The sequence below is a fragment of the Pogona vitticeps genome, chromosome 3 (genome assembly GCF_051106095.1).
Source record: "Pogona vitticeps strain Pit_001003342236 chromosome 3, PviZW2.1, whole genome shotgun sequence".
Taxonomy (NCBI): domain Eukaryota; kingdom Metazoa; phylum Chordata; class Lepidosauria; order Squamata; family Agamidae; genus Pogona; species Pogona vitticeps.
This window is the reverse complement of record NC_135785.1, coordinates 200,050,010-200,074,197: the sequence shown is the minus strand read 5'-3', so window position 1 is coordinate 200,074,197 and position 24,188 is coordinate 200,050,010. Positions and strand designations below refer to the sequence as shown.

Genomic DNA, 24,188 nt, shown 5'->3' with positions numbered 1-24,188 from the left:
AGTTAGTTCCCTTGAAAGCAAACTAAGGATAAGTGCAACATTCTACTTAAGACCATGTTGAAATATTGGCTATATCCTTTCAGTAGTATTTCAGTGTTTTGGAGTCATTGACCTTTATACTTTTTTCTCTGTTGCTTGCATTCCACTGATTTTTGTGGTGTGGTGAGGAGACAGTTGTTATGAACTTTGACAAAATGCTTTTCTCTGTATAACTCCTGGGTTAGAACATTTTGAAGATTAGTATTAGAGCTAATCTATATTTCTTCATTATGAATTGGATTTTGAGGATGAAAATCCTGAATTATTTCATTTCATATACATAATATCATCTTGAATTGACAAAAGGCACTTCATGTTTATGACATTTTTCTTCTGAATTGTTTGTTATGTGATAACTGTCATATGTGCTGAGTTGCACACCCAACAACATGACAAACTCCATGTGATTAACTAAGAACCCTTCCTGATTTGAGAAAGGCTTTCCAGGACCTCTAGAGGCACATTTAGATCACTCAGTGCAAACTTGTGTGTATGCTATCAGCTGTCACTGTTCTGTGGCATTTAGTTCTTCACCTCAATGTGCCTGCCAGCTGCCATGGTGCCTAATCAGTGAGAATCAGCCCTTCGCTGCAGCTTAAAAAAACAAGTTTATCAAACCAGTGTTTTCTGTTACAGAGTGTCTTGTTTGAAATCCGTTGTTCTTCTGTGGTTGGACTTTTGAAGCTGAAACTTGCATCCAAATTGCTATTCATGTGACTGGTCAATATCACAGTAGTCTCAGTTCTGTCTCTTGTCACACTTGAGTGATCTTGGTCAGTACTTTTACAAGTGAATCTAAACCAGTGGTATTACCAGGAATTTCAGGAGAGGTGTGTATGATCTGAAAACTATGTTTTTTAATGTTTTCAAAGGTATTATTTTAGTTTGGAAAATATGGGAGACAACAAAACATATTGCTTTCCTAGTAAGCAGCTTCCTGTGCCATCTGATGATATGCAGTAGTGCACCCCTTATCTTTCCATTACCCTTCTTTGGATAACACATAGCATAGAGTTCATTCGTGCACCCTCTTTGAAGCCCCTACAACCACCAGTCCTTCCACAGCACCAAAAATGAACCATCCCCTTGCAGTGCTTGGTTAAGCACTTGCCTTTCCTAATTGAAAAGAGACCCCTCTAGTCTTCTCCCAAGTCATTACTTGTTCAAATGAATATAGCACTTGTGGCAGTAAAACAAAGGCGTGCAAACTGTTCAAACACTGAAAATGGACTACATTGTCTGTGGTGGTCTGTATCCAAAGGCTTGAGGCATAGAAGCAACGTCAGGCCTCACACTGATGACACGAGGGGGAGGGGAGCATATTTAATGAATGTTAAAAAGTGCATTTGATTGGACATGCTTACGTGATCCAGAGCCCTAACTTATTAGGTATTCAATCACAGAAGTACTATAGGCATGGTTTTGGGGGAAAAAAGGTTATATTTAAGCTAAAAATGGATAAAAGTACAACACATGTATATACATTTATATGTTAAGAAAGGCAGAAGGTTGAGTCAACCTTGCAATGGATACCTGAGTCCACTGGGATAGGATTCAGGTCATGAGCGTAGTCTTCAATGAAGTCACTTAAAACTTATGGTGACCTTATGATCTAGTGACCTTGAAAAGATCCTATCATTAATTGAGGCAATGCATCTCATATGTAGTCTTCCTCTTTTCCTGCTGCCTTTAATTTTCCCCAGTATAATTGTCTTTTCTAGGGAATCTTGTCTTCTCATGATGTGCCCAAGGTATGATACCTCCTCAGTTTAGTCATTTTCTCTTTGAGAAAGAGAGTTCAGGCTTGATTTTAAATAGCACCCACTTATCTGCCTTTCATCTATGGTATCTGTAAAACTCTTCTGCAATACACAGTTAAACGAATTGACCTTTTCCTGTGGCTTTTTAAACTCTCCAGCTTCATTGAAATTGCCCATACAGTAACTGTTGTTCAGCTCAGTTCTAGATAAAGCTCAATCAGAAGCAACATTCCCCCTACTTTTCAGCCCCACTGGATGGGGTTTCGCTTCTCTGTTGCACAACTCTGCTCTTGTTCCACACAGGGGTGCACATGGGGAAGAGGAGCCTGCATGGAGGGGGCAGAGTCACATCCAGCCGCACACCTTAGAGGGAGGTTCCCAACCTTGTGTCCCCAGATGTTCTTGGACTACAGCTCACAGAAATTCTGGTCAGCACAGCTAGTGGTGAAGGTTTCTGGGAACGTTCTTTAATGCAAGAACATGTGAGAACTCAAGGGTAGGAACCACTGATCTAGAGCAATCCTCAGGAAATACATAGTGAAAGCATCCCTGACAGGTGGTCATCCAACCTCTGCTTGGAAACCTTCAGTGAAGGAGAGTTCGCCACCTCTTGAGGTAGTCTTTTTCACAGTTTGAACTCTAAATCTGGAATAATGGAATTAATTGAAATATAATTCATGGGGTTAATTCAGCCAATAAAAATTGCTGCTTTTAAACAGATGTGGAAAGACCTGGGTATAATTATGCCAGTGCTCACATCTGAAAAAGAAGAGATTGTGAAAGAAAAGACGACAGAGGGTGCAGCCAGCCAGGGCGCGATCTCCCTTAAAACTCTTACCATCTGTACAAGAATTGCCCTAACAGAGCTCCAAAAAAGAGCAGTACTCCTATAGCTGGATCAAAGAGGTCCAGTTTGGGCACAGGTCATGGTCAGGCTGGAGTGCTATTATCTGTATGTTGTCTGATTGACAGAAAATAGTTTGCAACAGCTCATGCCACAACTGGTCCAAAACAAGAGCCATATCTCCATCTCGTCACACCCAAAGTAACCTGGAACTGACACTGAAAGCTGCATCCTATTCATGTTATTGCTGCTGCTGCTGTTAAAATTATAGCAGAAGCAACAACAATAGTAATGGTAATGGTGATGATGATATAAAATAAAACGACAACCGAACAACGATAATATTTTTCTCTTGCCTTTTTCCTTAAGAAGGAGCCAAGGCAGCTTACATCATTAAGAGACAACATTTAAAGATAAAAACAGTATTTGTGCAAATACTAAAAAGGATCAAACAGATACCACCACTAAAATACAGTAAACAAAAGCAGCACCAAAAATGCATTCAGAGCAATAAGGCACAACCAACCATCCATTTAAAAAAACCACCAGTTATTAAGGGAAAGCTTTCCTGAGAAAAAGGTCTTTTCCCCGCTTGCTGAAGAACAGCAAAGATGGAGCCAGCCTGACCCCTGAGGGAGAGTTCCAAATCTCAAAAGTAAGAACCACGTCACTCAGAGAACTTAGAATTCTGCAGTCTAATGCTGCTTTCACAAGTGATGCTTTAAAAAAAAACTTTCCCACACATATGTAGTTCAAATGGAAAAAAGTCCATAGGATTTTTTAAAAATTGTATACTTGTTTTATTTATCAGTTTAACATTTACCAGTTACTTAGCATCACTTTTGAAATCACCTTACATGGTGTTCTATGCATTCCATGAAGTGTGAAATGTCTTCAAAATGTAACTTGTACCTTGAGTTTAATATGAAAAGGTGATTTTTTTTAAATCAACTATGAAATTAATGGACTCAGACTGGTTACATATAGCTTGTGACTTATGAAGAGGAACAAATCTCTCTGTTCTAGCACCAGCTTTTTCTCACCTCCATATGTCACAAATGAATTTTCTTTTTTTCATAACTGGTCAAATTAAGCTTCTTTGGAAGTAAATGCAGGCTTAATTTGCAAGTTTGATTGCTAGAGCACACCACTGAGGAAAGCACACAGTTGTGAGGAAGTCCTGTTGCTGGAGAAGAAATATGATAACAGCAGGAAACACACAGTCTCCTTGACATTTAATTTTAACCCTAATTTTTTCATAACAACTTAAAAGAAAGGCTATTCTCTCTTTTCCCGACAAAATAGAAAGGTTAAAACATAAAAAATACTATAGAATGTACAGTTTATATACTGTATTGTAACAGCAGCATATCATTAAGAACAAAAAAGACTATTATGCTGAAAAGCAAAATGATATGCTGAAGACCTCCAGAGTGCCAACTTGTCTTGCTGGAAGGGTTGAAATAATGTCCTGCAGCAGTGAGACAGACAGCAAATAGGAATGTTTTTTTTAGTTCTCAAAATTAAAGTTGGGTTTGTCCACATTATGTAAGATTGTGGATCTTACAGACTCTTTCTAACAGAAATCCGGGGGGGGGGGGGAGGGACTATTTTTCACCTTGCAATGAGATACGATTTTCCAAAATTCTGCCCTCTCAAAAAACTTTCTGTGCGAAATCTCATGGGATTTCTCAGAAGCTTTGGTGCCATTATTTTCCCCTGAAAATGTGCTCAGTTGTGTAGAATATGTTATACTTCCTGTGCAGAATGGCACCTTTCTTACACAGGATTCATCTAGAGATTAGGCATCCTTCAGTCTTGAGAGACTGGTAACGTGCTCTGTATGGAGGACTTAGAACAGCATCTAGTGTGGCTGAGAAGGCCAATATGAGAGTGACAATCCCTTCCACACTGAAGACAAATACAATCTGTTCCCTGTCCAGCTCCCTGAATTTGCTGGTTTCTGGTCTGCCTTTTTGCCTCAGTCTGCTGAACAAGTTTCTCTTCAAATTGGGAGAGGCCATGCTGAACCGCCTGCTACCAAGCTGAATGCTCAGATGTCAAAGTTTCCCATCTGTTGAGGACCATTCATAAGGCCTTTAGATCCGCTTGCAGATACAGTGGTGCCTCGCTTTATGATTGCTTCGTTTAATGACGAAATCACATAACGATGATCTTTTTGTGATCGCTTTTGTGATTGCAAAATGGTGTTTCCTATGGGGGAATTTCGCTTTGCGATGATTGGTTCCCTGCTTCGGGAACTGATTCTACGCAAAACGACGATTTTCCAACAGCTGATCGGTGGTTTCAAAATGGCCACTGGGTAAATAAAATGGCTCCCCGCTGTGTTTAGGGACAGATTCGTCGCAAGACAGGCAGCGAAAATGGCCACCCTATGGAGGATCTTCGCTGGACAGTGAGTTTTAAGTCCATCAGATCGCATTAAACAGGTTTTAATGCGTTTCTATGGGCTTTTTAATTTCGCTTTACGATGTTTTCGTTCTACAGCAATTTCGCTGGAATGAATTAACATCATAATGTGAGGCACCACTGTATCCTTGTATTGCAGCTGTGGTGTCAGAGATCGTTGAGCCAAGGTACACAAAATCATGAACAACCTCCAATTCTTGTGTAGAGATAGTAAGAGAGGGAGGTGAGTCCACGCCCTGGCCCATGACTTGTCTTTTCTTCAGGCTGATTGTTAGTCCAAAGTCTTGACAGGCCTTGTTAAAGCGATTCATGAGTTGTTGGAGGTCTTCAGCAGAGTGGGCAACAATGGCTGCATCATCGGCGAAGAGGAAGTCCCGCGTGCATTTCAGCTGGACTTTGCTCTTTGCTCTCAGTTTAGAGAGATTAAAAAGCTTTCCATCTGATCTAGTCCAGAGATACACCTTCTGTTGCAGTTCCAAAGGCATGCTTCAGCATGACAGCAAAAAAGATCCCAAATAGGGTTGGCGTGAGGACACAGCCCTGTTTCATTCTGCTTTGGATGTCAAAGGGATCTGATGTTGAGCCATCAAAAACTATAGTGTCCTTCATTTCCTCATGAAAGGACCTGATGATGTTAAGGAGTTGAGGTGGACATCTAATCTTGGGAAGTATTTTAAAAAGGCTGTCCCTGCTAACCCAATCAAAGACCTTTGTGAGATCTATGAAGGCACCAAAGAGTGGCTGTTGTTGTTCCTTACATTTCTCCCAAGGCTGCCAGAGGGAGAATACAATGTCAGTGGTGGATCTATTAGCTCGAAATCTACACTGTGATTCTGGATATACTCTGTCTGCAAGCACCTGGAGTCTCTTCAGCACAACATGGGCAAGCAGCTTCCCTACAATGCCACAGTAGTTATTGCAGTCACCCCATCTCCTTTGTTCTTATATAATGTGACAATGTTTGCATCCTTCATGTCCTGTGGTACTTCACCTTTCCTCCAGCAAAGACAAAAGATTTCATACACCTTGGTGGTGATGACCTCTTTACAGCACTTCAGCAGGGATGTTATCCTTCTCAGGTGCCTTGCCGGAGGCAAGGGAATCCGCTTTTATTTCTGCTAAAGTTGGTTTGCAGTCCAACTCTTCCAAGACAGGCAAGCACTCAGTGTTATTTAGTGCCTCTTCAGTTACTACATTCTCCCTGGAATATAGCTCATCTGCTGTACTCGGTCCTGGACGATCACACCTGTAGCAGACTTCAAAGGAGCTGATTTCTTCTGTATTGGACCTAAAGTCATAGATTCCATTGATGTTACCTGTGTCCGTTGCTATCTGTATCTGAGAGCAGAGCTGAAGCCAGTAATCATTGGAACATCTGGCAGCCTGTTGGACTTTGCTACAAGCAAGTTGAAGAGCCTGCAAGTTGTACTCACTAGGACAGGCTTTGTATGCTGCTAGAGCTCTCCTCTTATCCTCAATGGCTGGCATCAGCTCCTCCAAATGGGCTTCAAACCAATCTGCTGTGTTTTTGGTCTTCTTGCCAAATGTGGACAGGGCGGTGTTATAAACAGCGTTCTTGTTCCCATCGTTCAGGTGCATTTGCATCAGCCGGGCCTGGAAGGGTTTCCTCAAGCACTTGGGCAAATTCTTCCACTTTTCTTTGATTGTGAGTCTTGCTGATGTCAATATGTGGTACTCCTTCCTTTTTCATGTGATACAATCTCTTTCACAGTTTTACTTTACTGCACACCAGGGAGTGATCAGTATCGCAATCAGCACTCTGGTAACTGTGTGTGATTGTAATACTAGGAAGGCTAAAATATCTAGTGAGGATCAAATCGAGCTGATGCCAATGTTTCAATCTTGGATGTCTCCAAGAAACTCTGTGTTGAAGCTTCGTATTAAAGAATGTGTTGCTGACACAGAGACCCTAGTAACAGCAAAACTCCAGCAAGCGTTGGCCACTTTTATTCATCTTCCCAATACTGTACCAAAATGGCCTAGAAAACTCAGCCAACAATTGTGATCAGCAGCAACTCTAGTGTTAAAGTCTCCAAGAATGAACAGTGGCTCTCTCTCAGGGATTTTTTTGACAGTAGCTGCCAGATCGTTGTAGAATTTGTCTTTGACTTCTGTTGTGGACGACAATGTTGGTGCATATACACTAATGAGGGGGACCAGTCCCGCTGATGAGTCGAGCTGCAGAGACAGGATTCTTTCACTCCCCACAGTAGGTGGAACAATGGATCTCAGCAGAGTATTTCTGACCGCAAAGTCAACACCATGTTCTCTGGTCTCATTTGATGGTTTTCCCTGCCAGAAGAATGAGAAGGGTTTTGGTTTTTTTTGGACAGATCCCGAGTCTGGCAATCTCATCTCTTGCAGGGCAACAATGTCCATCTGCAGTCTACTCAGTTCCATGTCGATGACAGCTGTCTTGCGCACGTCGTCTATTTCCTGCAGGTCATCAGAAAAGCCAGGGTTCATTGTCCAAACATTCCAGGTGCCCAACTTTAGGGCAGAAGTTTTCTTATGATTGTTGCATGGTGCAGGGTTATTGATCTGCTTGTCGGCTTTCACCCTAAACCACACGCACCCCATGAGGTTAACAGACCATGGCGAGGTAGCACCTTACTGGCTGGGGACTGCCCAGCTTAAGGTGGGTGGTAGCTACCTAGTGAGGTGCAGTGACCTCTCCCACCGTTGGAAGTAGCCCATGGTGTCATGCTCTATGCCAATTGAGCAAAGACTTATAAATGGTAACTGCTACTTCCCATGTTGTTTCGATGCTGTATGAGAAGTTGAAGTGTCTCTCCAGAGCACTAAGCCTGGATAAAATAATATGGAGGATAGGCTGTTACCCAAGCAGCAAATCCCCTCTCTCCACGTCACTGAAATAGTCCAATGGAAAGGCAAGAGCCAATACAACTGGTTCCAGCGACGTCGCAGGAGTTGCCAAAGCGACACGAACTGCCTTCGGGACTCTTGCTCCAGATTTTGCCTCGAGGTTAACTCTTGAAGCCTTGTCCATCAATGGATATAGCCACAAGGCAGTGGAAGTTTGAAATCAGAGTTTTCCTTCTCCTAGATGGGCTGCCTTCAAAGACCGACGTGTCCCACCTACCTGGCCTGCTCCCTGAAAGTGTGGAGATTAGAACACAGGCCTCCAGCTGCCGGACCTTGCCTTCCAAGAGGACCACCAACTGACACTTAGAATACTTCTACCCAGGCACCTCATTGGCAAGAAAATAGACATGCCACTGGTATTACAAATGCAACAGATCCTGCACTCTCCATCTTGACTGATTGGTCAGTGAATTTAAAAAGAGAGGAAGTCTGATCCTACCCCTAAAACTTTCCTGCCCCTGAGATGTATGAAATGCTATTTGGCTTTCCTATTTATCAGAGTAAAAAATAGAATCAGAGAATTTCACGCACCATTAGGCGTGCACTTCTGCTCGCACACATTTAAAGCCAAAACCCCACCCAGTCTGACCATGCGGTCAGGGAGAACAAAGGTCAGCCTAGAAGAAAATACCTCACCAAATAAAATGTCCTCCCGACACAGCTCACCTCCTGCCTCAGCTCCTCTTCAGGAACAGGATTCATCTAAGGGCAGAAGAAATGCCAAGCTGTGCAACACTGTTACAATTCCTTCAGAGAATGGCATCTTTCCTACACTGGATTCACCAAAAAGCCTTATCAAGCTGTGCAGAATTTGGAATTTTCTGCACAAAACATAGAAAACAAATATAGTAGGAAATAAGACTGTTGTCTCATTTTTGTGGGAGCCAAGAAATTTCCTTGCTTCCATTTTAAGGGGTTTCTGGTTTGTGGTCACTTTCTTTATCCCCTAGCAAGGGTCCATAACCCAGATCTGGATTAGGATTTGAACATGCAGAAGAGGGAGGTTTAGACACATTATAGGGACAAAAAAATGGGGAGCTTGATTAAAGAGAAGAAAAATAACTCAATTAATGCTAAGGAGGACTTCATTATTTTTACTATCCGGAAAGAGCAAATATTTAAATAAAGCCAAGTGGAGTAAGGTTTATATCTTCCCCACTTACACAACTAGATCATGCATGATCACCAAAAATTATCTTCGACTGCACAGTTGACATATGGGTATTGGATTTTACTTTATGGACTTCTTTGTGAAGGTATGGGGGAAAACTGGGATGTAAAGTCTATCAACAACTCATTTACTTCTCTGATTTTTTAATTTAATTTTAATTTTATATTTTGCACATATCTGAGCTAGCCCAAAGAGAACCTGTCCTGTATTTTCACTCTCTTGTTTTGAGAGAAACTGGAGGCTGAAAAGTGGGTTCCCCCCCCCCCAAGGTTCAGAATCATAGCAAATGAGTTAATATTGCTTGTACTCTAATTCTGCATAACAAACTTATGTTCACTAAATCTCTGTTTTCCCAGAAGCCAATATGAACCCTATGAAGTGTAGAAAGTATCATATTAAAAGCTAGATGCCAGTAATAACATGCAGTAACTTTGAGGAAACTGCCCGTATTATAGCAGTGAGAGTCCTTCATCAGTCTTCTGTTATGGTTGCAAGCAGTTTTTCCAAATGGGTTGATGATGTAATTAGAGATTGTTGTGTTAAATGAGGCAGTATTTAAATGGGCTTCTAATTTTCCCTCCTATTAACCAGCCTTTTTCTCCCTTTACAAAATCACTGCATTAGAATGACTTCTGGCAGCTGGTCATTAATTTTAGAATGCTTAAGAACCATCTGCCCTGACCAGCAGAAAATAAGCATTCAGAAGACACACAGTGTGGTAGTGTGGCTAACATTTTTTTAATGTTACAGATGAAAGTACTTTTTCACACAGTATTTTATTCTGTCTGATTTTGGGCTTTTAGAATGGGCAAATTTGTCTAAGAAAAGAAAGGCAGAATTTATTCACAACATTTCAAATAATTTAACACAGAGCATGGAAACAGCTCTCTACATTAATAACATGCTACAATTACATTAATAACATATGGCAGTTTCATATTATTAGTTATTTTTTGCAACAACTAAGGTGTTTCTAAGTAGGGATGGATTTTTGTAGATTACAGATACCATTACTCTCTGTTTTGGGAGATTTACAAAAATTAGATATGCCCTGTGGGATGTTGTGATTATGAAGGAATACATCTTACTGAAAAATCAAGGAAGACATCATAGTGAAAGACTGCTGAAGAAATCTGCTGTGTTGATTCTTTTCACATAATGGTTAAAGGTGATGAACATCCTTTCTTAAGTAAGGCATTGGCTGATAATGCTTGTTGATAGCACACAAATAATAGAGGGGTGGTCATAGCCATAGACAGTGATTGAAGAAAGAGAAACTAGTTGTAAGGCCACTGTTTACCCACTCCTGAAGAAAACACTGATATACAAAGATGACTCTACCAAGGTTAAACTAATATGCATTCTTCCTATTTAGGGAGCTGTGTATTTGCCAGTTGTTTGACAACAGGATTGTCTCCATATCAGTTCTCTTCTGTCTGTATATGATGTGTTTGAATGTGCTCATTTGTAGCTTGCTTGCTGTTAAAACTACACCAGTAGTGGTTTCTGATCTTACACGTTGTACGTACCTAAATGGATATTTGGTTGAAGTTTCCAGCATCTGTTTAATTTTTTCTTGTTTGTTTTAAGCTGAAAAGCTAGCATGCCAAATGGCATTGAACAATGGAATCGTCAATGAACAACCAATAATAATAATAATAATAATAATAATAATAATAATAATAATAATAATAATAATAATAATAATAATAATAATAATAATAATAATAATAATATATATCCAAACTCTCATTTTTATTTTACCCATCTAAAGCCATTAGTAAAAGTAAAGCAGACTTCCAGGCCACAAAAGGTTTTACTTTCAATAAAGGTACGACAGGTCTGTTCCTTTATATTGCTTAGCATGCTTTGTATACATGTTTGATGCACTGTTTCATTTTGTTGGTACATGAAATGTCTATTTCTATTTCATGGATTTTTGCTGGTTGTTGTCACTCACCATCCTTTTATACTACTTCATCTATGAATGTCATAAACTAAACAAAGATGGAGGGAAACTTGGCTTTTCTTATCCAAAACAGGTCAAATGTGTTCCTCCACAAGTCATACACATCAGAATTTTCCAGCTGTTTCAGGATTTGTGCAGTATCCATGATGAGAGTGTTGAATTCTTTTTTTTTGTATAGCATTGTTGAACGTTTTGTCTTAGCATTTGTTTCTTTTTTAAAGGAAAATGCACTTATATAGAACGGAAAATGCACTTATATAGAACATTTTATTTAAAATGTCCATGCTTTCTTGATGGGAATTAATTTTTTTCTTAAGAAAAACATTCCACAGAAAACCAGCATTAAAGGCTGTACTCTAGCTGTCCAGTTTGTATGTTGCATTCAGTAGATCCCACTTCTGGGAGGGAAAGATTCCTGTCTGAAATTTTGGAGAAACCCTGTATGTTAGTGTAGATCAGCCTTCTCATATTTGTCAGACTAAAATTCCCATCACCCTCAGTCTGCTGACATGGGATGATGAAGGTTGTAGTCCAGTACACTTTGGCAGTGGGTTGTGCATGAGTACTGTAGACATTGCTGAGCTGTATGTGCTGGAGATTTTTCATAAAAAAAAACTTTCTAAGGATTTGATTGTTCCTTTCGTTAGCAGAGTACCATGCAAAGAAACATAAAAATATGGAGAGATTAGCTCCAGTCTCCCTATGCCATCTTGCCTGCACACAAACACAAAATCTAGCTCTTGATGTAATAAAAGTTACTCTAGAAGAATTTAAGTAGAAAAGATATCTGCACTCACAGTTACCATCAGTAGTTAAAATCAGAAGGAAAAAAGTAAAAAGGGGTTCTCCTTGCATGGAAAGAGCTTCCATGCCTGCTTCTTAGAGGACAGTCAGGAAAGAAGAGGGGAGGCAGTCAAAAACACCATAGTATTCTAGGTATGCAGGAAAAAGAAGCTTGCTTTTCCCCAAGTGCCAGAGGTAGGAAGAATCTTCCCATTTAAGTTAATAGCAAAGAACCATTACAATAGGCTATAAAAAAAAAAAAAGGTCCCACTTGATACCTAGTGTTAGTGCATGCATGATTGTTCATTTCCCAACAGCCCGGACCAGCGGCCTGACATATTAAGATAACATTTTATGAATTGCCTCTGTTTTGACAAAAGAAGTAGCAGAAATAGCTATGCCTCTTTCTGTTCCCCTTCATGAAGACTGTGGTCTGAAATGAGAGAAGCTTTGAATCTTAAAAAGAAAGAAAAGGCAATGGCTCTTTTTTTAGCTTGTGCATATACTTCACTGGTGCAGTTATGTGGACTACAGTAGATCAGTGTTTGCAGCAGCTGATTATGTCTCCTTATTCCAGATTCATATAGATATGGGCTGTTAGCCTGAATAGCAATTAGTTGTATGAATATGGATCACATTAGAGTGGGCTGCAGCTTTGGTATTCTACTGTAGGGTGTTTTGTGGAGAGCATTCTTTCTTTGAAGAACCAGACATGGTGAATATATACTGCTTACTAGGATGGGCTGTCAAATTCTCTTTTTAAAAAAGTATCTTTGTATTCTATACTGTTGAAGTTCAATGGCATCCATTGTAGCTCGGGCATTTTTAATTGGAGTACTGTTTCAAGTAGAAGTTGTGTGGTGGAGTAATCTGGTGATAGCAAATGACAGTCTTACACAACTAATGTTGGGAAATTGATAATTTACATAGGTTTGGTCCAGTATTCTGGACCTGAATCACAAAACCTGCCAAAGACTTACAAAGTCCGTACTTTGTAAACCTCCTTATGGTTCCGAAGTAGGAATTTCTATAGCTCCCCCCCCCCAAATGGCCATACCTCTCTAAAAGGACAGGAAAACCCCTAAATAAATGTGTCCCTCGTGTATTCATTTTATTTGGAAACTTTACACAAATGGTTGGTAAATGTATAGTAGTCCCAAACTATATGCCAACACATTTCTCTCACCTTTATGGCCACTTAGTTCTATTTTTTCAAACATCATTTATTTCAAATAACTGTGATTTAATTAAGTTAATTAAGTTTACTTTTTATAGCCTCTATTTTATTATGAAGACTTCTAAAAAGGCTAATGGCCTTTTCAATGAAAGATTTCCAGTGATGAAAAGTGATGCAAGTTTGAAAAGAGCCATAGTTAGCAGACTAATGATGCTTCTTCAAATGTAATTCTGACAAGGAAAGCTAGTATATCATCTGCATTCTTTAGCAGCAGCTCAGCTGAAATAAGATTTCACTGAAAGGATTAGTTTGCCTCAGGGGTTCTCAACCTTTTGTCCTCCAGTTATTTTGGACCTAAAGGTCCCAGAAACCCCAGCCGGGAGAAAACCTATGGAAGACCAAAGGTTGAGGACTCCTAGTAGAAGCAGAAGAAACATAGAGCTGGAAGGGAGCCAACAGATCATCAAGTCCAGCCCCTGTCAAAGGGGCCCGTGGGGAATTGAACTCCAATCTCTGGCTCTGAAGCCCGATTCCTAAACCACTGAGCTATCCAGCACTTCATAGTGTTATTTTAAGGGGGAAAGTTCAAAAATGGTCCTCAAAGTTAATTAAAGCAGAAGTGTATGATTGCTATTGTTCGAGAGATTTCTAAGCTTCCCTAATAGTATTACATGTATAATTGTAATTATGTTGCTTTCATTTCTACTTCCCTAAACATTCTGCTCTTCTTATTATATACTTCTTTTTCCAAGTACAGTGGTGCCTCGCATTACGATGTTAATTCATTCCAGCGAAATCGCTGTAGAACGAAAACGTCGTAATGCGAAAAGAAAAAACCCATTGAAATGCATTAAAACCCATTTAATGTGTTCCAAAGGGCTGTAAACTCACCGTCCAGCGAAGATCCTTCATAGGGTGGCCATTTTCGCTGCCTGTGCAGCGAGGAATCCGTCCCAGAAAACAGCGGGGGGGCATTTTGTTTACCCGGCGCATTTTGAAACTGCTGATCAGCTGTTGGAAAATTGTTGTTTTGTGAAGAATCGGTTCCCAAAGCAGGGAACCGATTCTTCGCAAAGCAAAATTCTCCCATAGGAAACATCGTTTTGCGATCACAAAAGTGATCGCAAAAAGTTAATCATAATGAGGTTTTGTCGTTAAACGGGGCAATCGTAATGTGAGACACCACTGTACTTCTTCAATTGCTGCTACCTCAGGCAAAACTAAGACTGAAATCTTACATACTGGAAACGCAGCACCTTTAGCAGCAGGGCCCAGATGTGGCAGGAACCACCTTTGATCTTACTTTCTCTCTTTGTCCTCTCCCTTCCACATGGGAATTAGACTTTTGTGGGGAAACTCTCTTTTGTCTCAACAAAGGTGCAATCAGGCATGGAAGCTGGATTACACTGGAAAGGGTCACTTCGCTGGGTGCAATCTCCTTTAAAGTAACCCTTCTGTGCATACATAATCCAGTCTGTATCACAGAAAAAGAGTAGCCCTGCTACTGGACCAAAAGGATCAGGATTGGGCACAGAGCAGGGTCAGTCTAGTTTGCAGTTTCCTGTATATTGTGTGGCCAATGGAAAATAGCTCAAACCAGACTGTGCCACAACCAGTCCAATTTACTGCGAGTTTTTCAGTACCAAATCATGGCTGTTGAACTTCCCTTTCTTTTTGAAATAATAATAAAGAAGTATGAATGAGTCCTTTGCATCTGCTTATAATTCTAAAGAACCTCACCATTCAGAATTTTTGTTTAAAAGAAACAATGCATTCCAAGGCTTTCTTTTGTGATCTGAAAATAATTTTGCTAGTAGTAAAAACTTTACTGCCAAATTACTGTTTAAAAGTAGTTTTGAATTATATTCAACACTAACAAAAAATGTCATTTCCCCCTGTACCTGACATGAGAAATAATTCCCTTTTCTTTTCTGCAGCTAAATATTCTAGTTGACACTGGAAGCAGCAATTTTGCAGTTGCAGGTGCACCAAATACAGATGTGAGCTCATACTTCGACACAGAAAAGTAAGAGTCTTGGTCCCCATTCCCCTGATCAGTTCTAGGAAAAAATGTGTGGAAATAGCAGCATGCATGAGAAATAGCAGTATACTGTTAATAGCAACATAGATGGAATAATGTCTTTACAGGGATTTGAACTGTGTAGAAGGCTGAGTCTCCCTAGCTTGACGGTTGTGTATCTAAGTAGTTCTTTCCACATATCCCTGTGGAGTATACACATGCAAGACCTGCGTAACTGGGTCCCATAATATGGTTTCTAGAGCTTGGAAAAGTTACTAGCATAGCTAGCGACAAGATTCTGATAGGTCACACACACACACACACACACACACACACAGAGAGAGAGAGAGAGAGAGAGAGAGAGAGAGAGAGACAGAGAGAGAGAGAGCCCAAAAAGGGATATTTTCCTATTGAATTTTCTCCAACCAATCATTGTCCCTTCTCCTAAATGTTATTTGGGTATCTGGACAGATCACTACTGTATAGAGCACACTGTAAAGTACAATAGAATTCCTTTTTAAATTTTTGCCACAGTGATTTTTAAGGCTTTGACAGTGCTACATAGAGCCAGCCAGTCAGGTGTTTGTTATGCCCCCTAATATGTGTAAGTTAAGTACAAAATCTGCATTCTTGCTAAAAACAAATAATTGAAACATACAAAAACTAATAGTACATCAGTAGTTCTGATGTAGTTCATATGTGTCATTTGCCAGACACATGTCTATGATGAACAATTGAGGACACTGATAAAGGCAGATAATAAAATGTAATGATGCAGGTTGCTTCAGTGGCTGCAATTGGTTTAAAGGTTTAATGTTCCTAGGAAAGTATTCCTTTAGACAGAATCTTCCAATGTTTAAGAGCTCAAAACTTGTGACATACTTGAAATTCTAGAAGGCCTTGTTTTTGTCAATAAAATATGTTGTACTAAAATACCTTTACGTCAAGATAAAATTATAATTGTGCCATGTTCTTTACTAATTAAAGAAAATAATCTTGTAAACATGGAGTGGCTATTCACGTATCACATGAAAAAAGGAATGCATCATCAAACAAGATGGCAAGAGTCTGTATATGCTAACTTATATGTGCAGATTCAAAATAAAAATGTAAACACAATTATAGTACTTTTCAGACAAGTTGGGACTGCTGCAGCAAGGTGACCTGCTCAATCTTCTGTCTCTAGATGGGCAATTTCCAGGTTCCTCGTCCTTTCTCATGTTTTGTTATTTTTAAATTTAGGATTGGATATTGTCAAAGGTTGTTAGTGTGGACCTCCTAGGTCCACACTAACCATTTAGCCGCACAACTTGTCTATTCTCATGTGGATGAAACCAGGAGGGCCAAATGTGCTGATGAATGGGAAAATCTTCCTGCCCAGCACCCTCCCAACACCTTTGTTCCAACTGACTAAGCACTGTTTCCAGGGAGTTCCCAAAAAATCCACAAGGTTAAGCACTTTGACTCTTATGCCAACCCTCAAGGTAGGAATGCCACCACACCCACAAAACATACAAGCTCCTGATAGATGCTCAAGGAAAGGCCAGGCCTGGTTTTAAGTCTCACCAACCCTATCAACATAAAATGGTTCCAACAGCTATAGAAACAGTTAAAAAAAAAAAGCTTTGGAGCAAATAGTCAATTGAAACTTTGAGGCAGAACCAGAGCCACAAGAAATAAGAAACCTAGCTAAATTGTTCTAAAACTTATATCTTAGCATAGCTTCATCATAGTCTCAGAGCATAGGCAAAGTGCATTCCTTATATGAGGGTTTCAATGAACCTATCATTCTCTTAAGTGATAACTAAGCCAACTAAAATAATTTCTGTTCCCCTTTTTATACCCAAAGTTTTAGCTTCCAGACTCTTCCAGAGAATCTTCCAATCAAGCATTGAGTTTCCCTGAACTTTCATGAAGAGAGCAACTTCTTCCCTCTTCCCTCACTCGGCCAAAACAGTTTTCCTAATTAGTTCAGTACATGCAACATTCCCTCTAATTTTCAGCCTCACTGTGCAGGAGCCTTGCCCCGTGTGTATGCGTGGGGGCAGAGTTCCAGCCAAAACCAGAACTAAGTAAGGGGGAACACTGGTTGCCAGTGCACAGTCCTGATGGAGCTCTGTGCACATATGTGTGGAGCTTAGAGGGAACATTGGTACCAAGGATTAAGTCCAGCTCAGCCTTAAAGCTCGGTCACAACAATAAGACAGATATTACTGCCTTCTAGACACTAGTGGGCACTACTCCTTCTCTCAGTCAGCTTGTCCCAGGCACCGACTACAAAGTCTAATTTCTCCAGAAGAGTTACAGAATCCATGATCCCTCATTTTTCCAATCTCTTGACAGATATCTCCATGTAAAAGACTTTGTAAAAGGAAGTACATGCAAGCCCTATGTACTTGTAGAGGCATATTGTGAACTATAATAGTTGTTATAAAATTGTAAGGCTTACATGAGAAAGGATATTTAAATTACATTTGATAGTACAGTGGTGCCCCGCATAGCGACAATAATCCGTGCAGCAAAAATCATCGCTATACGGATTCGTCGCTATGCGTTTAATGCGTTCCTATGGGGAAAAACTTACCTTTAAGCAAAAATCCTCCATACAGCCACCATTTTCGCTGCCCGGTAAGTGAGGAATTGGCGCGAAAACACAGTGGGCGGCCATTTTTTTACCCGGCGGCCATTTTGGATCCACCGATCAGCTGTTGGGAAATCATCGCTATGCGAAAATCGGTAAGCGAAACAGTTTACCGATCATCGCAAAGCGATATTTTCCCATTAAAAATATCACAATGTAATCGCAAAAACAATCGCAAAAAAATTGTCGCTATGTGGATTTGTTGTTAAGTGGGGCGCCCGTTAAGCAAGGCACCACTGTATATAGGAAAACCTGACATTTTCCTCTCGGAGAAAGAGATTTGGGGAGGAAGACGCAAATTATCACCTCTGAATAAGTGCTTCATTTTGCCAAAAGCTCATAACTGAAAGCTTCAGCACACACAAGTTCACTTACCTTTTTACTTTGGCAAAACACACATTGTGATTAAATGAAAAGTTGAAACCTGTGTGCAGGAGTGGGAAGGAGGAAACAAGTCTTGCTGTTAGAACAGCCATTTTCTGAAAATGGTTAGACATTCTTCATGTTGAAAAAGCTGAGAGTTTGCTGGATATGCCTGATTTACGCAGGTATTATAATTCCATCTTATTTGGTGCAGTTTTTGGTTTGCCAAAATTTAATTCATATTTTTAGCATGAATCATAGCCCTGTTCTGGTATTGTTAACATAGAGGAAATAAATATATAGAAGAAGATGGGGCATGCCAACTCTATCCCCTCCATCACCACTCTCTTCTCAAAGAAAAGCTGTTTTCTGGAGAGAAGCAGCCCCTCTTGTCTGTGGAGTCACTCCATGCTGTTTGGAACACCCTATTTCCCAGCGTTTTGGATCACGTGGAAAGACTCCCTGGATGGGGGAGGCAGTCCTCTTCAGCAAATGAAGAGATGTGACAAGAGATGTGGTGGAGGGAGGTGATACTAACATGTTTCTCCTCCTCAGATGTTATTTCCCCTGCATTAGTAACCCCTGAATATAAGTTATGTATAGCTTTGCTTTTCACTTCTTTCTTCTTTTTCAATTTCTAGATCTAGCACATATCGATCACTGGGTATTGAGGTCACAGTTAAATATACTCAAGGAAGCTGGACTGGAACTCTTGGCACTGACGTTATTACTATGCCTAAAGGAATCAACGGCACTTACACCATCAACATTGCAACTATTTTTCAGTCTGAAAATTTTTTCTTGAAAGGCATTGAATGGCAGGGGATCCTTGGACTTGCCTACGACACCCTGGCCAAGGTAACTTGACTTCTTATCTGCTAACCCTCGGATCTGAGTTGAAAAATAAAGGCAGATGACTAATGTCAGAAGATAAACCTGAACCTTTATTTCAGATAGCTGGCCTGTCTGCTGGGGTATCCCAGTATGCTCATGTGTAGTTGCTTATGAATCAGTCTGAAGCAATATCTTACTTGTATTTGGCCATAGGTACAGTGTAGCTGTATATGCTTCAACCTTGTATACAAGTGAGGAAAGGGGCAGGGCTGTCTTAGATCAGTGGTTCTTAACCTTGGGTTACTCAGGTGTTTTTGAACTGCAACTCCCAGTAGAGGTGGTGGTGAAGGCTTCTGGGAGTTCCAGTCCAAAAACAACTGAGTAAGCCAAGGTTAAGAACCACTGTCTTTATCATTACATTGTACTGTATTATAATCATAGAATCATAATTGTCGTAGGGTTGGAAGGGGCCTTGGAGATTTTCTAGTCCACCCCCTGCCCAAGGTAGGAGACCTCATACCATTCCAGACCTCATATCATCCCAGACAGATGGCTGTCCAATCTTTTCTTGAAAACCTCCAGCAATGGGGCACCCACATTGGGAGGCAAGCTTTTCCACTCCTTAATGGTTCTGTCAGGAAATTCCTCCATATTTCCAGGTTGGATCTCCCTCTGATGAGTTTCCACCCATTGGTTCTTGTCCTACCCTCAGGCGCAATAGAGCATAAATTGATGCCCTCTTCCCTCTGGCAACCCTTTAGATATTGGAAGACTGCTATCATGTCTCCCCCCCCCCCCCCGTCTTCTCTTCATTAAGCTAAACGTACCTAGTTCTTTTGGTCGTTCTTCATAGAATTTAGCCTTCAGTCCCCTTATCATCTTTGTTGCTCTTGTCTGCACCCCTTCCAGGGCCTCAGCTTCTTTTTTGTATCGCGGTGACGAGAACTGGATCTGTTGTGTTAACATGAATTGTCACAGGTGTAAGTTTTCCCCCCACAGAGATCCAGAGTAAGGAAGAGCTGGTGGGACTGCATACTTTTATTTTCTGTCTCATTTTATATGAAGGTCACAATTCATTGTACTATTTATATGCACAGAGCTGACCTGATAACATCTCAAATGTGTTTTATGGTGGTTTGGCCTAGATTAAATCATATTTTCTCCAGAGTACTAGGTAGTGGGGTAGCAGAGCCTGCACTTGCAGTATTGAAACCCTGGGAATTTCTGAAAAAGGAAATGATGTCACCTGCATCTCCCCTCAGGCTTCCCTATTGCATTTGAGCATAACATCAGTCCTCAGAGTAGTTGGCACAGAAAGGATTATCCTAGAAACTATAATTTGTTGCAATCAGTCTGTGTTGTAATGAGAAGTATTTGAGGATTGCTAGGTCCTGAATCAGAAATTAAGAACCATTACTTTTGCAGAAGACCTGTTCCTCATTTGTTGATACAAACTCTTTCAGCTGCCTGCATTTTTGACTCTTTTGAGGGTGGGGGCACAAGGGAACTATCATGATGAGCACCTGCAATTCCAGATTTACCAAATTACTGGTGTGGTAAGTATTCTTTTGGGTATTGCAGTTCAGGGACATGCTGCAATATCTTTGGCAGAGTATTCAAAGTACCTCACCAAACTGCAAATCCTGAATTCCATAGGATAAAGCCGTGATAGTTAAAATAACATTATTCTGCTATAGCAATATTGTATCAATACACTCTTCATTCAATCTTTATGTAGACTAATGTATTTGCAAAGGCTTTCATGGCCAGGATCTAATGGTTGTTGTGGGTTTTTCAGACCGAAGAGCCCGAAAACCCACAACAACCTTCATGTAGACTAGTTTGTTTTACTTACCACCCAAGTGATCTGCATAGATTCTGTGTAGAAGGAGAAATGATTACATCTGAATTTGTTTGTTGTTGTTCTTTTACAGCCTTCAAGTTCTGTGGAGACATTTTTTGATTCCCTTGTGAACCAAGCAAGGATCCCGAACATTTTTTCCTTGCAGATGTGTGGAGCTGGTTTGCCTGTATCTGGAACTGGTACCAATGGAGGTAGTCTTGTGGGTATCTGTCTACTAGACAAAATATAAATGTCTTTTTCTAATTATGTTTTTAGCACATCTGTAATGCAATGAATTTAATTCTGCTTAGTTTAAAATAAAACTTTTTTAAAATTACTATATGCATTAGAAGACCAACACAACACGGCTTTCGCAGCTTTAGTGAAGTTTCCATACAGATAATTCAATCAGAAAAATGTATAAATTTCTCATACTTGTGCACATTAAGGTTCTTTTAGTGATTATTCCAATAGAGAATAAAATCTGCTCTGTTGAAGATAAGGATTCAAAGATCTGTTTTCTTTTAATAAGTCTCATGCAGTATGAAAAGTCAAAATATCCAAAACTTTGAATAGTCAGTATTTAATATCAGGAACTGAATTACCAGTCTTCCAATATTTTGCTTTTAAGAAACTTGCAAATTGAACACCATGTGCTCCTTCAATCCTAAAATATATCAATTTCAATAAAGCTTCCCTGTACATGGGCATAGATTGAGGTATAATTGAAATGCATATATTCTATGGATCTGGATCATGGGCACCGGGGACAGGAGACAAGAGGCCAGTGGGTCCAGCTTTCTAAGCCCTGAAAGCCCAAAGCAGGTAGGCGCAGAGCAGCGTTCGGCTTTTCCCACCTCCCCTCACTCCCAGCTTTGGAAGCCGAAAGCCGCCCTGCACCTGCTGTCAGCTTTGAGCTTTTGGGGCTTAGACCTGCAGCCTACGGACTGGAAGTGGGAGGCGGGGAAAGTGTCAAATTTGAATTTGGCGCTTTCCCCACCTCACCCTTCTGGTCCGTAGGTCGATTCTCTGGCCGCAAGTCGAAGTGAAACTTTGCGGCCGGAGAAGTCTGAAAGTCGAAAAGTTTGTAAGTGGAGCTGAATGTAAGTCGAGACTCCACTGTATTATTTAGATGCATCCTTTTATGGCTTGTCCTTCTGTTGATGGAAATGTAACTGTTTCATAGTGAACACATTAAACTGAGCAACTCACACACATTATTTCCAGGCTGGAGCAGGGGGAGTCACAAAATGGCTACGCCCTGGAATGTTCTCTTTTCTTCCCCTTCTACCACCAGAACACCCATGACGGAAGAGCAATAGGCACAGCCTTTTACTGCAGCCACTGAGAGAGTCTAACCCAAAAACAAATCTACTGTGTCCACAGAAACAGAGATTCTCAAAAGACTATGAAAAGCCATAAGTTTGGACACTTAAATTTGTTCAGACTCATTCAATGTGTCCAACGCTGTGCACATTATTCCAGACTGCAGTACCTTCATTGAAATTTTTGTTCCTAGCTCTGCATTCCTTTCTTAAATAAATCATAGAATAATTGAGTTGGAAGGGCCCCATAAGGCCATTGACTCTAACCCCCTCCTCAATTCATGAATACAATTAAAGCAGATCTGACAGATGGTTATCTAAATTTCTCTTGAATGGTTCTAGTGTTGGATCACTCATCATCTCCTGAGGTCATTGATTCCATTGTCTTATACTCTAACAGTTAAGAAGTTTTCCTGATATTCAGCCTAAATCTGGCTTCCTATACCTTGAACCCATTATTATGTGTCCTGTGCTCTGGGATGATTGAGAACAGATCCTGCCCCTCTCTGTATGACTACCTTTCAAGTATTTGAAAACTGCTGTATCTCCCCTCAGTCTTTTGAATACTGGATACTAAAGTAGAAATTCAAGTAGAAAATGCTTCTGTTTGCAAGCCTATCCGTACCTGTTAAACTGTGTTTGTTTTAAAAATTGCTTTAACTGATTTATGCATTAGTGCTGTTGCCTTATATAAAACATGGAATTAGGATGCATTTAAATGCAATATAAATGCCCAGCACCATCTGGCAAGGTGAATGCATGCTGTATAATGTAACTGCCATGCTTTGATTATGCAGTATAGCAAAATAAAGATCATTATCACCTATGTTTCTTTTCAGGTTCTGGGTGGAATTGAACCAAGCCTATATAAGGGAGAAATCTGGTACACACCTATTATGAAGGAATGGTATTATCAGGTTGAAGTACTCAAGCTGGAAGTTGGAGGCCAAGTTCTGAATCTGGACTGTAAAGAGGTATTTTAAACAAGAAAGCATTGTGTGATATTTTTAGTGTGATGTTTGGGTTAATGCAAGCGAAAATGCCAAAAAACCTCTGGAAAATGCTAATTGGTAAATCGGCTATGAATAGAACTATTGTACAATCTAAAATACTGTATAGTGTAAACTGCTATGGAAACCATTGGAATTTACTTTATACACGAGTTTACAATAAAGGGTGCAAATGTTACTTTAGATACCTGGACTTACTGATATCCGTTGATTCATATTCAGTGTGTCCCTCCCGTAGCACTCAGTCTGTAGCTCCTGTGTATTGGTTGTCTATCTGAATGTCTTGCAAGCATTTAGAATATATTCTGCATTACGTCTGCACCCTTTCGTAAAACAAATACTGATTTGGCAGTTTACCAATTCTGAGCAGGTTTAGCCAGTAGTTAGTAAGGAAGTAATGAACAGTAACAAATTTTCTTGTCCTTGAAGACAAAGCTTATCTCAGCATATTGAGGTACTTAAAAAAAACCTAAAACAACAAAGAAAGAAAGGTTGACTTCTGTGAGATTTTCATTCCTGCATGAGAGGCAAAAGGACAAGCAGTTTTTAGTCAGCAGCAGCATTTAGGAAAAACCTTTTTTTTTACACACACCCAAAATATATAGTTTGCACTAAAAGCCTTGTGTGTTCCATTACAAATCTTTTAATGTGTACAAAATGCATGGGTTTTGTGCCAAAAATACTTCTGGGATTTTTTTTTTCAAAAAAAGGGGGTTGATGTTAAAAAAAATGCACAAGCGCTCATAATCTCATCTGGTAGGGAGAAAACTTTGGAAAACATTGCCTGTGAGAACAAAATGAGCAAAGAATTACGTCTGGTTGTGGGCAGAACTAAGTGGGAGAGACTGAGAGTGCCTAAGGAGGAGGAGGATTACAGAAGGAGAAGAGAGATCCCCCCCCCAGACCCTCTTATTGGGGAGAAGCCGAGGCTAGAGAGTGGAGGATTGAGAGAAGTGAAAGAAAGAGTGGAGAGAGAAAGGAGAGAAAGGCTGGAATGGAGAATAAGAGAGATGAGGAAGAAAAGTTACAGGGAAGACCCTGGGAGGATCGGGACCCCGAGAGATGAGCCCTG

General features: G+C 40.3%; 1 protein-coding gene and 1 long non-coding RNA gene across 3 annotated transcripts in view; one reads left to right on the top strand and one right to left on the bottom strand.

Annotated features, from left to right (window-relative positions):
• The window catches only part of BACE2 (beta-secretase 2), a 50,215-nt gene that overhangs the window by 15,288 nt on the left and 10,739 nt on the right, over window positions 1–24,188 (top strand). For both annotated transcript variants that reach the window (XM_020789329.3, XM_072994151.2), the window contains exons 2-5: window positions 15,018–15,106; window positions 18,746–18,962; window positions 20,873–21,001; window positions 22,946–23,080. In XM_020789329.3, coding sequence (XP_020644988.3) covers window positions 15,018–15,106; window positions 18,746–18,962; window positions 20,873–21,001; window positions 22,946–23,080 — 570 coding nt within the window. The remainder of the gene's footprint in view (window positions 1–15,017; window positions 15,107–18,745; window positions 18,963–20,872; window positions 21,002–22,945; window positions 23,081–24,188) is intronic.
• LOC144588201 (uncharacterized) lies at window positions 150–23,602 on the bottom strand. The gene is made up of 4 exons (XR_013543610.1): window positions 23,315–23,602; window positions 20,794–21,016; window positions 19,766–19,889; window positions 150–11,757 (listed from the first exon to the last, which is right to left on the bottom strand). It is a non-coding gene; the product is annotated as an uncharacterized LOC144588201 (long non-coding RNA).